General features: G+C 38.0%; 1 protein-coding gene across 1 annotated transcript in view; it reads left to right on the forward strand.

The window, feature by feature from the left end:
* The window catches only part of ZC3H8 (zinc finger CCCH-type containing 8), a 29,728-nt gene that overhangs the window by 12,717 nt on the left and 2,181 nt on the right, over positions 1-14,830 (forward strand). The window contains exons 5-10 of the mRNA XM_079792635.1: positions 1,295-1,526; positions 2,979-3,109; positions 5,103-5,225; positions 5,635-5,746; positions 6,902-7,011; positions 8,369-8,420. Coding sequence (XP_079648761.1) covers positions 1,295-1,526; positions 2,979-3,109; positions 5,103-5,225; positions 5,635-5,746; positions 6,902-7,011; positions 8,369-8,398 — 738 coding nt within the window. The 3' untranslated portion in view covers positions 8,399-8,420. The remainder of the gene's footprint in view (positions 1-1,294; positions 1,527-2,978; positions 3,110-5,102; positions 5,226-5,634; positions 5,747-6,901; positions 7,012-8,368; positions 8,421-14,830) is intronic.

The following is a 14,830-nucleotide window of genomic DNA, read 5'->3' on the forward strand; positions in this document are numbered from 1 at the left end:
CACATACACTGAATGGAATTTTATCTCTGTGTGTTTGACTAAGCTGAACTTGGGAGCTATGGTAGATTGAATGATTTTTTCATTCTCTAAATAAAAGTTAAAGAACAGAACCAAGGTAAACACAATCATTACAAGAGTCAGCCAACTTTTTTATAACGGACCAGATAGTGCATCTTTTTGACTTTGTGAGCCATATTGTCTCTGCCACAACTAAGCAGCCATAGATTATAGATGATAAATGAATGGGTGTGCCTGTGTTCCAGCAAAACTTTATTTACAAAAACAGGAAGCCAGGCCAATGTTTGCCAATTTCTGACCAGAAGTTCTGTTTATAAGTTTTTTGTATGGTGTTAGTTGGAAAAGGGTGCTCTTTCTTGAGGATGTGGAAATGAAGAACTTGGTGGCCTGAAGACTGTTGGATTGGTTGGTAGTCTTGTCTGGTGTAATGAAGAGAAAGTGTGCAGCAAAGCCCTTGTCAGGTTAGGAAACTTTCTCAGTTGGTTTGGATTCTTCAAGCAGAAGCAAATTCATTTTCTAGGCTTACAGTTGGCAAACCTTTAAATTGGAAAAAGAATAGGCTTTGGTAGCTATGATAAATGTTAGTGTAGCGCATTTTTAATTAGGCCATTACAATTTACTTTTATGAAATCGTAAGTCACTGAATTAAACCATTTGAAAGTATAGTCAATATCAAGGGAGAAATAAAATGTAAACTATAATACTGTAACTTTTTAATATAAGAATTCTCTGCTTTTAAAAAAAATATATATATTTTTATTGATTTCAGAGAGGAAGAGAGAGAGAGAGAGATAGAAATGATGAGAGAGAATCATTGATCAGCTGCCTCCTGTATGCCTCCTACTGGGGATCGAGCCTGCAACCCAGGCATGTGCCCTGACCAAGAATCGAACCCTGACCTCCTGGTTCATTGTTCAAACACTGAGCCACAGCAGCTGGGCAATTTTTTTTTTTAAATCAAAAAGTTAAGATTTGGGGATTTACTCTGTTAATTCAGCAGAGTACATGGAGTATACAAAATTCAGAATCTTCCCTCAAATTATCTTTAAGGATGGCTGTGTCATGCTGGGTATTTGTTGTTGTTTTTTTGTTTTGTTTTTGTTTGTTTTTTAACTCTGGGAAATTTCAAATACCTGAGAGTGGAAAGAATAGTATACGATCCCCCATGTATCCATCACCTAACCTCAGCAATGATCAGTTCATGGCCAGTCATTGTTTCTTCATGGGTTTTGAATCATGCTAGGATTTTTAAATTGAAATTTTAATTTTTACTTAGTTTAGGCACTTTGGAAACTCTACAGCATCACCAAAGAATTTGCTACATAGAAAATCAAGAAGTAAGGACTATGATATATACACTGATAATATCTGCAATGAGGAACCAGAAGATACTTTTGCTAAAGAGCTTCAACAGTATATCCGAGCCAAAGAAATGGCAAATGCTGCTCAGTCCTTATTGTCTCATAAAGAATCCTTGAAGAAAGAGGAAGCAATGTGTACACAGAAAGGTAAAGATAAAACATTTTATCATTTAAAGTCTATCTAGCCGAAGCTGGTTTGGCTCAGTGGATAGAGCGTCAGCCTGCGGACCAAAAGGTCCCAGGTTCAATTCCGGTCAAGGGCATGTACCTTGGTTGTGGGCACATCCCCAGGGGGGGTGTGCGGGAGGCAGCTGATCGATGTTTCTCTCTCATCGATGTTTCTAACTCTCTATCCCTCTTCCTTCCTCTCTGTGAAAAAATCAATAAAATATATTAAAAAATAAATAAATAAAATAAAAATAATCATGTTTTTTAAAAAGTAAATAAATAAAAAATAAATAAAGTCTATCTAGAGGAACAATCACTTTGTCCATGACTTGGGCGGTGGGGGTTCTCCTGCATACTACCTAATAAAACAGTAATATGCAAATTGACCACACCTTTGCTACACCCTAGCCACGCCCACCAGCCAATCAGGGCGAGTATGCAAATTACCCAACAAAGATGGAGGGTAATTTGCATACGCTGAGGGAGGGAGGAGTGAAGACTGAAGACAACTTAGAAGGAAGAGAGAGGAAAAGTGGAAAGCAAGGTGGCTGCCAAAGGGAAAGCCCGGGCGGGGCGGGGCGGGGCGGGGCGGAGCGGGGCAGGCAGCAGCGGCTGCTTGCAGGATTCTTCCTGCAAATGGGCTACTAGTATTATGATAAGATGATTGTTTATATGGATCTTAACTCCAGATGTGAGACACCCTTCAACACCTGACCACTCATTGTACAATGCTCACTGAGTTTGTAGGAGGAGCCGGGAGTTCAGGAGGGTTATCAGAGGCCATGACTACTTTGAAGGGGAGAATGCTAAATCCCAGCCTCTGCGTGTAAAAGGGACAAGATATACCTGTTTGTATTGCTATCATCTGAAGATGAATTGACTCAATGTCAGGGATGGTGGTGTGTCAGACTAATTTCACGTATATATCCTTTTACATATCTTAGTTTCAGGTGTACAGCTTAGTGATTAGTCAGTTATAAGTCCAGTACCCATCTGGCCCCATACATAGTTATTACAGTATCATTGTATAAATGCAATACTTGATCCTCATTTACTGCCTCCCCCCTTAAAATGCTTTTCTGTTTAATACAGGTCATAGATGAGTTTAATCTATATGAAATGTTTTCCGTGAAAAATCTGATAGGAATCTACACAGTCAGTTTAAACATTTGAAAGTTTTACTGTTATAGTTTTACTGTTACTGTTATATGGCAGTTCCTAATTAGATTCCTCCTAACCTGAACACTTCAGAAGGATCTTGCTTGTGGCTAGACCGGGGACCGAACCTGCAATGTAGCTATGTGCCCTGACTAGGAATCAAACCTGAGACTCTTTGGTGTACTGGGCGACGTTTCAACCAACTGAGCCACACCAGCCAGGGCTGCTATTTGTACTTTTATATCATCATTAAAATTAATTTCCTGTTTTCAGATGTTAAACAAAGCAATAAAAACTTTAAAGCTGCCCATAAGAATGGTAAACAGAAGAAAATGAAGCGGAAATGGCCTGGCACTGCAGACAAGGGATCAAATGCCTCATTGAGGAACAGGTACAAGGAACAGGTAGGGATAGGTACAAGGACCATTTCTGCCTTACGCTCAGTGTCAAGTCACAAAATGAGGGTTATCAGTGGTGAAATCTCTGACCACAGTGGGATACATGTTCTTACTCACACAGGAGCTTCCAGCACCCCCTTTAAGCCCTCGTGCTGCACCGTTTCCACGCATACATGCACATCAGTATTTCCTTTATTTGTTTACATTGACTTGATTTTTGAGTGTTGTGCTGTCAGTGTATATGGACAGACAGACGGGTAACAGGGAGAAAATACAATAATCATGAGCATATTTCAAAGGCCACAGAGTCATAAAGTTTCTGCTGTTGCAATCCCTGGTCTACTGGGTCTTGACTCCCTCTAGATATTAAAAATGAATATATCCAAGCATTGGCCTTACCACTCACCCCTACCCTCCTCTTAGTTTGATTTTGCTTGTAGAAGTTCTGTACATGTAATCAGGGTGGGACAATAAGTGATTATTCTGGACTTGGCTTCTGAGGGTTTCTAAACTGGTGGCAACCATTTTTATCAGGTTTGGCCACAGGGACATGTGCCAAATCACTAGAAATACTAAATTGTATATTTACATACAATCTTGCTCTGCCCCCATATTTTACAAAAGAGGAATCAGGCCTAGGGTTCAGGTGAGTGCCATGGTCACCCAGGGCCAGACCAGCGCTGGCACTTTGTGTTTTGACCCTCCTCCCCCAAGAAGTATTTGCTTTTATTTGGTTCACATTGACTTACAAGGTTATTCATCCAAAGCTGATAGCTATTCTATATGAGAAACAATCTAAGTATATATGTTACAATTTAACAACATAACCAAAGAGAACCAGAGATTTAAACTGACATATTTATAAGACATATTTATTTGATAGTGCTCAGTGGAAATTTGACATTATTATGAAGCAGACATATAAACAGTAAATTTTATGTACAGCCAGCTTCCTTCTTTGTATTTCCCAAACTATTCAGAAATTGATGTGCAGAAGTAGTAGCTGTATTACAAGTTAACACACTAATAGTGGTTTATGCTTCTAAAGAGCTAAAATGTGTTACGAGATCCCCTTTTGTTTTTATACCTTTATCACCGTCTTTGAGGGGATAGTTCTAGTTCTAGTTACATTTGTTCTTTTTTTTTTATCCTCACCTGAGGACATGCTTAGAGAAAGGAAGGGAGAGAGAGAGAAACACTAACCGATCGGTTAGCTTCCTTATGCTCCCTGAGGATCACAGTCTCAACCCAGGTATGTGCCTTGACCTCAGACCTTTTGGTGCACAGGCCAACACTTAACCAAATGAGCCACTCAGGTTGGGCTACATTTGTTCATTTGAGTTGGTTAGTATACTTAGCTCACACCCAGAGAGCATCTCATTGAAATGAAACATTACACTGCTTTCAGTTTTTATGATTTCCAGTTTTGTCTCCATTGTTCTAAAGAACCTTGTTCTTGCCTGACTGGTGTGGCTCACTGGTTGAGCATCGACCTATGAACCAGGAGGTCAAGGCTTGATTCCTGGTCAGGGCACATGCCCATGTTGTGAGCCCGATCCCCAGTAGGGGGTGTACAGGAGGCAGCCGATCAATGTTTCTTTCTCATCATTGATGTTACTGTTTCTCCTTCTCCCTTCCTCTCTGAAATCAATAAAAAATATTATAAAAAATAAAAATAAAGAGCCTTGTTCTTAGACTTCGCTTTCTATCACAAGTAGTAGCACTTTTATTTATTTTTTTATTCATTTAAAAAAGTAAGGGCAAAGAACAATAAAATATTCAAATTGTATAAATACTAATGTTGAATGATAGAATGCTGTTGAAACTGGCAAAACATTCATTTTTCAACTGGTGTACAAAAGTCCAGGTCTTATATGTTAAGGTCAATTTAGAAAAATCACTTTCTAATGTTTTGTATGTGTTTTAAAATAATTTGCAATGGAATAAGAGATTTCATTTTCTGTTTTTCACATTTAGTTTTTTGTTTTTGTTTTCAAAGGATGGTAACCCTAAAGAGAAGCAGCAGCACATTCAAATGAATCAGGGGTTCATCAATCAACACACAGTGAACCGAAAGGGAAAGCAAGTTTGTAAATATTACCTTGAAAGGAAATGTATTAAGGTACAAAAAATGTGTAAGCAAAAATATACTAAAATGGAAGGTGTGGCAAAAATGTACTAAGATTGACTCTTATTTCTATTAAAAGCATTCCTGTTTCCTTCTGGAAAAGGTTCACTTAGAAAATTTTACTGAAATACTCTTTTAAGTTTAAGAAAAGTAATTTAAAAAAAAATGTTTTGTATTACAAATGTTTAGGCCTTAAAATTTTAGATCAGGCGCGTTCAGGGTGGTATGGCCGTAGACGTTAGGCCTTAAAATTTTAAGTAGATAAATATGATAACTCATTAAGAATTGGACCATACGGCTTCTATTTTCTTCTGAAATTATTTGTTTATCTGAAGTTTAGTAGGAATTGTAATGAGTTAACTGTGAGAAATAATTTCTTTTCCTTGTTCCTTCTTTGGCCCAGGGAGACGAGTGTAAATTTGATCACGATGCAGAGATAGAGAAGAAAAAGGAAATGTGTAAATTTTATGTACAAGGATATTGCACCAAAGGTGAAAACTGTCTGTATTTGCATAATATCCTTTATTACAAGATTTTATAACTTTACTCTTCATAAATACTTATGTGAACATTTAAAATATGTACAGTTTTTAATGGAACCAGTGTCTTAGCTATGGCGAAGCTGTATTATCTAAGCCCAACTCAGTATTGAAGTGATTCAGTTGTATACAGATTTTTTTATTTCATGTAAGAAAAGAAGGATTCCTTAGAAAGTCTCTCAGATGAAGTATAGTAGGTTTGTGAGACCTGTTTAAGTCCGGAAAGACTTTGTGAGAATTTCTGTTGTGACATTCACTCACTGAATCTAACAAGAGGCAGGACTGCATTATTTGGGAATGCTTGTTTCTGTATATTTTGTATTCTGTAGGGAATAACTGTTCCTTGATTTGAAGCTAACCCTCACTTCAGAGCACAGGGTACAGACATGTTGTAAAAACATGAACATTTTAAGGTAATAGCATCTTTGGTTACTTTTAGTCATTCAGTACAGGAAATCACAAATGCTGACTTGAGATTCTTTTCCTGGGAAACAATGTTGACATTGTATAAATTGATTCTTATACATGAAGGATTCAGATTTGTTAAGACATACCATTGTCATTGACTTTAATTTCTCTACCCCAAAATAATGTTATTAAAAATAATCACACTTCTCAGTGTATTTAAAATACACATCTCTTTTCTTTTTAAATTTTATTGATTTTAAGGAGAGAGGGGAGGAGAGAGTGAGAGAAGATAGAAAAACATCGATTTGTTGTTCCATTTATTTATGCATTCACAGGCTGATTCTTGAATGTGCTCTGACTAGGGATCAAACCCGTAACCTAGGTGTGTCAGGATGATGCTCTAACCAATTGAGCTAACGGGCTAGAGCCACACCTCTTTCTTGTATCAATGAAACATATCTGTTGTCTATTAGAAGAGTGGGTATGAAGCAGAAAATGTCCTGTGATAGCTAATAAACTTGATTTATATAATTATCCTAAATTTAGATTTTTTTCATGTAGCCCAACTAATAATTTATTGTCTTAAATGGGGAATTTTACATGGGGAATTTGATGTTTCTGCTAGTCAGAAGGTTCTTTAAGTAGGAAAAATAAAGTCATTAAGTGAATAACAAATTGGTTTAGTTGGATTAAGATTGTTCTCTCCCTTAACATTTGGGATACATGAATATCCTTGCAAGTTTTACCACACAGGAGCAAAATGCTATCAGGGCGAGTGCTGCAAGTTTTCCCATGCTCCTCTCACTGCTGAAACACAGGAACTGTTGGCTAAAGTAAGTACAGTTTTAGTCATATTTTGTTGTTGTTTTTTAAAGAATATGTTTCAACTAAGGGTGAAAATTTGAAAAGCTGTTGTTCTTGAAGGAACATGCCTCATAGCTTAGCAAATGGCATATATTAGCACTAATAATCTAAGAATTTACTTCAGCTTAGAGTATTATTCATTTTTATATTTGTCCTTGTAGCTTACAGGAAAATTTACACTCGTTGCTGTTATAAATTTGAGTATTCTTAGAACCTTGAATGCAATTAGAAATGTTAATAGCTAAGCTAAGAAAGGAAACAGCAAATAGGAGAAAGGTATTCCTATTACACTCTTGGAAGGAAAGTTAAGGATCATTGATTGGTTTATAAACATTTTAGAGTCACATCACAGAATATACTAGCTATTTCAAGCCTTTTCTTTAAATATTCTTTCAGTCTGTGAAAAAGGATAATTGAAAAATAATAGTCATTATATTCTATCATTTCCCATGTTTTATTTGGAGCAAGTCTGTAAAATTAAATTGACATATAAGTGAAAACAAAAGATTATTTTAAAACCAAGCCATACCATATTGTGACAGGAGTTGTTCTGAGCACATGCAAATGTTAGAAACTCAAAGGTGCTTATCTATACTAATAATCAAGGAATATGCAAATCGGCTGGGATGCCATCATGTAACAACCAATCAGGACGGGGGCGGGGCTACAGCGGAGAGCTCTCAGCTTGCCTGCTCCAGGGATCTGAAGGGCACGGAGAGGAAGGGAGAACAGATAGGCAGTTAGGGGGATCATGCCAGGAGGGGAGAGCAAATAGGCAGTTAAAGCGATCAGGCCAGGAGGGGAGAGCAGATAGGCAGTTAGGGTGATCAGGCCGGCAGGGGAGAGCAGTTAGGGGGATCAGGCCAGGAGGGGAGAGCAGTTAGGGGGATCAGGCTGTCAGGGGAGAGCAATTAGGGCCATCAGGCTGGCAGAGGAGCAGTTAGAGGCATCAGGCAGACAGACAGGTGAGCAGTTAGGAGTGGTTTTGGATTTCGAGAGGGATCATGGATTGGAGAGGGTGCAGGCCGAGCTGAGGGACACCCCCCCACCCCGTGCACAAATTTAATGCACCAGGCCTCCAGTTTTTAGATATTTTTAGATTGTAAAATCTGAAGGGTTACTCTAGAATTAGAAGTCATACCATATATTTGTTTGCTTATTAGTATGAAATACGTGTGGTAAAATGACATATAAAATTTGTTTTTCAGTTTCTCTTACAGTCAATATTAGATGATTACTAGGATGAATATTATTGGATCATGAGAAAAATTACGAGTATTATGTTATATGTGATATGCATAAAAATGATTGTTTTTTTCATATTAGGCTTTAGAAACTGAAAAGAAGTCATCATGAAGATAAAAAACATTAAAATAAGGTAAAATTAGGATTTAATACATTTTTTTTTTCTGAAACATCTCTAGAAGTTGGCATGGAAATAGGACTTTTTCTCAAATAGAAGTAATTTTCTCTTTCCTCCCCCACTAAAAAAATTATAAAATATTTGGTACATATGCATAGGTATATAGGGTGTCCCAAAAAATGTACGCACGCCTTGAAAAATTATAAAGGCAGTGTTTATTTTTAAAACGTAACAGAAATCAGCTGTTAAAGAGTATTACGCTGTATATTATGGGTCTCCATGGACCTGCTTTCTCCCCTGGGTTTGTCACTATCTTTTATATTTTTATTTTCTTCCTCTGTTTCTTTATAAATTTACCAAAGGTACATGGTTCACTAAATAGTATATTTAGTTGTGCTTGTGTTTTATTTAAACACTATCATCCTCTGTATTAATTGGTAACTTGCTGTTTCACTCAACGTTATCCTAAGATTTATGTAGACGCATGCAACTGTCATTCATTCACTTTTACTCCTACATAGTATTTCAATCATTGAATATGTTATAGTTTATTTAGTTTTTCTATTGATGGACACTGAGGTTATTTTCAGTTTTTTAAATACAAACTGTTACTACAAATAATCATGTTCATGTCTCGTGATATAAAAGTGTGTGAGTTATCCTGGGTGTATACTAAGGAATAGAATTGTTGCATCATCTTAATATTTAAGATGATACCAGTCTTCTGTAAAGTGCTTGTAACAGTTTATACTCTCACCAATTCTTAAAGAGTTGTTGATCCACTTGCCAACAATACTTGGTTTTATTAAGACTTTACTATTTTTTTACCAATATAGTAGGTGGGAAAATGGTGTCCATAGCTTTATTTTATGTACTTATTTTTAATATATTTTTATTGATTTCAGAGAGGAAGGGAGAGGGAGAGAAAGATAGAAACATCAATGATGAGAGAGAATCATTGATCGGCTGCCTCCTGCACGCTCCCTACTGTGGATCGAGCCTGCCACACAGGCATATGTCCTTGACCATAATTGAAACCAGGCCCCCTCAGTCCCCAGGCTGATGCTCTCTCCACTGAGCCAAACTGGCTAGAGCCCATAGCTCTATTTTCATGAAGTTTACATTCTTTCTGATGTTTACTGGTTTTTGAGTGTCTCCTTTGGTGGAATGCCTGTTAATGTCTTTTGCTTATTGGACTGATTGTCCTCTATAAATTGGTTTTATATATTCCTGGTATAATCCTTTGTGAGGTATGCATGGCAGGTCTTTTTCCATTTTGTGGGATGTCTTTTCACTTTTTTTGAGATATCTCAATGAGCAGAATAACTTACTTTGGCAATTTTTTTCTTATGGTATGTTTTGTGTTTTGTATCTTATTTAAGAAATCCTTCCCAATCATGAAGGTTTAAAATACTTGAATATTTTTTGAAGTTTTACTTTTTACCTTTATATTTTAACTAGGGGCCTGGTGCACAAAATTCGTGCACTTGGGGGAGGTCCCTTAGCCCAGCCTGCCTCCTCTCACAGACTGGGAGCCCTCAGGGGATGTCCTACTGACAGCTTAGGCCCGCTCTCCATGTGCCGCAGTCTGGCCTCCCTCTGCGGGAGGCAACTGGGCGGATCAGAGGAAGGTGACAGCTCCATCACCCCGCGGCTGCAGCCACTGCCAGCCACCAAGGTGTTTTCATCAACACAGACTCCAGTCCCTTCACCATGAAAAAATGACAACTTTCTTTAGGCATTTTCAAGATGTGTCTTTCATAGGATATGACATTTCTTTTTTTTTTTTTTAATCCTCACCTGAGGATATGTTTCCATTGATTTTTAGAGAGTGTGGAAAAGAGAGAGAGGGAGAGACAGAGAGAAACATCAGTGTGAGAGGGACACTTTGATTGGTTGCCTCCTGCATGAGCCTTGACTTGGGCCCAGCCAGGGAGAAGCCTGTAACCTAGGTATATGCCCTTGATCAGAATTGAACCTAGACCCTGCAGTCGGCAGGCTGAGACTCTATCCACTGAGCCAAACTGACTAGGGCAGGATATGACATTTCTTAGCCCCTCCAGCAGCAGACCTTCGTTTTTTCCTCCAGGAGTGTGGTGAAAAAACCATAGATCACCTTCTTGGATTCTTATTACCCAAGTTACCAAGAACACTGCTAGTGGCGGTGTACAGGGAGCTTAGCCAATGAGCAGTCAGAAAAGGTGTTTACGCTCGAACTGGTTTGGCTCAGTGTATAGAGCCTCAGCCTGCAGACTGAAGGGTCCCAGGTTTGATTCCTGTTAAGGGCATGTACCTTGGTTGGGGCACATCCCCAGTGGGGAGTGTGCAGGAGGCAGCTGATCGATGTTTCTCTCTCATCAATGTTTCTGACAGTCTATCCCTCTCCCCTCTTCCCTGTAAAAAATCAATAAAACATATTTTTTTAAAAAAAAGAAAAAAAGGTATTTCCTCTGCAGTCCATGCCCAGAGGATCCTCTGCGTTGTGTCAACTGGGCTAGGGGCGTGTCCCCAGCTGCCGGGGGCACACCCCCAAGTCCGGTGGCCCTGCGTTTGCTGTGTCTGCCAGGCTGGGGGCATGGACCCAGGCTGCTTGGCGCATGCACACTCGCAAGCACCCTGCCCCGCCCCGTGCCTGTTTGCACTTGGCGCCCCCGGCCGCTTGTCCCGGGACCCAGCCTGCTTGGCGCCCCAGGCTGCTCATCCCGGGGACCACTTGGTGCTGGCGCCTGTAGGCCACTCCTGGCGTTCTGGGACCCTGGCCGCTCAGGGCCTACATGTGGACATACAGTCTTGGAGTGGTCTGGGTCCTGAGGATGTTCCTGGGACCCAGGCTGCTTGGTGCCCGTGTATGCAAATTAACTCATCATCTTTGTTGGGTTAATTTGCATACTCACTCCTGATTGGCTGGTGGGCATTGCAGAGGTATGGCCAATTTGCATCTTTCTCTTTTATTAGTGTAGATTCCTTGAACTGAAATTATATCAGTCAACATTTGCCACAATAATGATGTTTAACAAACTACCACAAACTCTCCATACCAGGTAAAAATAAAAATTTATTTTTCCTGCAGCTGCAGATGGTTGGGTTGGCTGTACTTATGTAGCAGGTCCACTGAGATGGCTCTGCCCCACATTTGTCTTCCTGGGACCAGTAGGCTGGCTGGGCATGTTCTTTTCCTAGCAGCTCAAGAGGTCCTGTTTGCATCATATTTACATACAACCATTGGCCAAAGTCAGTCACATGTCCAAGTCCAAAGTCAAGGAGTAGGAAGTACATTCTTTTTTTTATACTTTCTTTCTGTGTGGGAGGAACTGCCATATTATACAAAAAAAGAGTGTGGCTATGGCTATAGGGAGAAAGGAAGAAGTGCAGCTAATCATTTATTTAATGGTAAGGCTGAATAATATTCCATTGTATGTATATACCACATTTTATCCATTCATCTGTTGATGGTCACTTGAGTTTCTTTCATGTTTTAACTATTGTGAATAATACTGTTATGGACATGGGTATACAAATATCTTTTTGAAATCATATTTTCAATTCTGAATATATACCCAGAAGTAGAATTGCTAGATCATATGGTAATTCTATTTTTAATTTTTTTGAGGAACCACCATACTGTTTTCCCCACCAGCTGTACCAGTTTACATTCCCAGCAAGAATACATAGGATTCCATTTTCTCCACATCCACATCAACACTTATTTTGTTGTTGTTTGTTTTTTTGGTGAGGTGGTATCTTGTAGTTTTGAATTGCATTTCCTTAATGATCAGTGATGTTGAGCATCTTTTCATGTGCTTATTGGCCATGTGTTTATCTTCTTCAGAGAAATGACTATTGAAGTTTTTTGCCCATTTTTGAATTGAGTGTTTGTTTTTATAGTTAAGTTTTAGGAATTCTCTATATTCTGGATATTAATCACTTATGATATACAGTATATCATTTGCAAATATTTTCTCCCATTCTGTGGGTTGCCTCTTCACTCTGTTGATAGTGTCCTTTGATGCATAAGATTTTAAAATTTTTATGAAGACCAATTTGTTTGTTTTTACTTTTTGTGCCTTTGGTGTCCTATTTAAGAAATCACTGTCAATCCAGTGTCATTAAGCTTTTATCCTATGTTTTCTTTAAGAGTTTTGTAGCTCTAGCTCTTATGTTTAGGTCTTTGATCCATTTTTTGTTAATTTTGTATATGATATTAGGTAAGGGCCAAAACTCATTGTTTTGCATATGGATATCCAGTTTTCCCAGCACCATTTGTTGAAAGCACTGTTCTTTCCTCATTGAATGATCTTGGCTTCTTGTTGAAATATGCTAAAATTTATTTCTAGGCTCTGTATTCTATTCCATTAGTCTTTGTTCTTTTTCAACTTTGTTTTGGTTAATTGGGACCCCTTAAGATTTCATACAAATTTTAGGGTGGATTTCTCTCTCTCTCTGTAAAAAAAAAAAGTCATTTTGATTTTGGTAGGGATTGCATTGAATCTGTAGGTCACTGTATAGTATTGACAACTTAATAATATTAAGTCTTTTAACTAATGAACATGGGGGTCTTTCCATTATTTCTTTCTTCTTTAAATTCCTTCAGCAATGTTTCAGAGTTTTCACTGTACAGCTTTTCCCCTTTTGGTCAAGTTAATTCCTAAGTATTTTAATTCTTTTGAGATATAGTAAATGGAATTATTTTCTTAATTTCCTTTTCAAATTGTTTACCATCATTGTATAGAAATGTTACAGATATTTGTTTGTTGACTGTGTATTCTACTATTTTGTTGAATTTGTTTATTCTAACTTTTCTGTGGAATCTTTAAGTAAATTTTCTACATATGAGATCATTGGATGGATGTTTTCTTAACATGATATAATCTTACACTTATAAGAAAGTCAGCATCGTACTTAATGGGCAAACAGTAGAGGCATTTCCACTAGAAATGTCCAATGGGACTGTCTAGTTTCTAAAAGTTGAAGAAGGTTCTCTGGAAACATCTGCATTGGGCTCCAGTTTCATTTATGAATGCCCTTGATGAGGCAGTAAAAAGTATTCATGCTATTAAACTTCAGTTCTTTTTTTAAAAAAATATATTTTATTCATTTTTTTACAGAGAGGAAGAGAGAGGGATAGAGAGTTAGAAACATTGATGAGAGAGAAACATCGATCAGCTGCCTCTTTGCACACCCCCTACTGGGGATGTGCCCGCAACCAAGGTACATGCCCTTGACCGGAATCGAACCTGGGACCCTTGAGTCCGCAGGCCGACGCTCTATCCACTGAGCCAAACCGGTTTCGGCAAAACTTCAGTTCTTGAGTGCTTGTCTTTCATTATCATGTCTAGCAAAATGGAAAGATATTATCACATATTTACATTTACACACTAAGTGGTATTTTGAGGAAGAGCACTCGTGCTATTATCTGAGTTCAAGCTGAATCAACTGCATGTCTTTATGAATACTCTCTACTTCAAAGAACAACTGTGGGGGCCAACTGGTTTCTTCAGATGTGGCGGTTTGGCAGGCACTTTTACACAAATGAATGGAGTGACCCTGTCACTTCAAGGAAAACAACTGAAAATACTTGTTTTCAATGGTAAAATTCTGGCTTTTGAGCACAAAGGACAATTTCAGAACATTTTATCTGCCTCTAAACTTTTGCAAGCTTTTCTGTATATAAACATTCTTTTGGTGAAGTTGGTTGGTAATATTAAAGAATGTGATTTTTAAAATACTATATAGTAGAACATTTGAAAGATCTGCATAAATTAGTAAACTAACATTTTCCAGATAAACAATGCATGACATTACAAAGTTATGCATGGGCAAAACACCCATCCAACCTGCAATACAGACTAATGTATTTTCATGTAACAGTGTAGATCATTCCTTGATGTGGTTTCAGATTCTGCATTGCAACTGGAAATTTGTTTGCATTTATTTATTTGTTTGTTTGTTTTACAGAAAACTTAATTTATTTAAATTTTTTTCTAATACTTTTATTATTTTTAAATTAAATTTAATGAGGTGACATTGGTTAATAAAATTATGTAGGTTTCAGGTGTACAACCCTATAATACATCATCTCTATATTGCATTGTGTGTTTAACACCCAAAGTCAGATCTCCATCTATCACCATATTTTTTACCCTTGCATATATTTTTAATATTCATTTGACCATCACATAATTTCTAGCTTTTCTTATAGTTGTATTATTGCAGCCCTTTCCAACCGATCTGCCTCTATTTCCACTTTCTTTTCCTTAGAGGGCAGATTTCCCAGTGCACTGCTTCAGCTGCGCCTCCACTGTGTAATGCCCTAAGTCGGGATCTGCTTGTCTGCCTGGTTTTACGTTCTCTGTAGTCTCGCCATCTCAGCCTACTTTTAGTTCCTGCTGCCCTTTGCTCCACTCTGCTCCCCTTGGTTTCCTCCT

This window comes from Cnephaeus nilssonii (assembly GCF_951640355.1).
Source record: "Cnephaeus nilssonii genome assembly, chromosome: 15".
NCBI lineage: Eukaryota > Metazoa > Chordata > Mammalia > Chiroptera > Vespertilionidae > Cnephaeus > Cnephaeus nilssonii.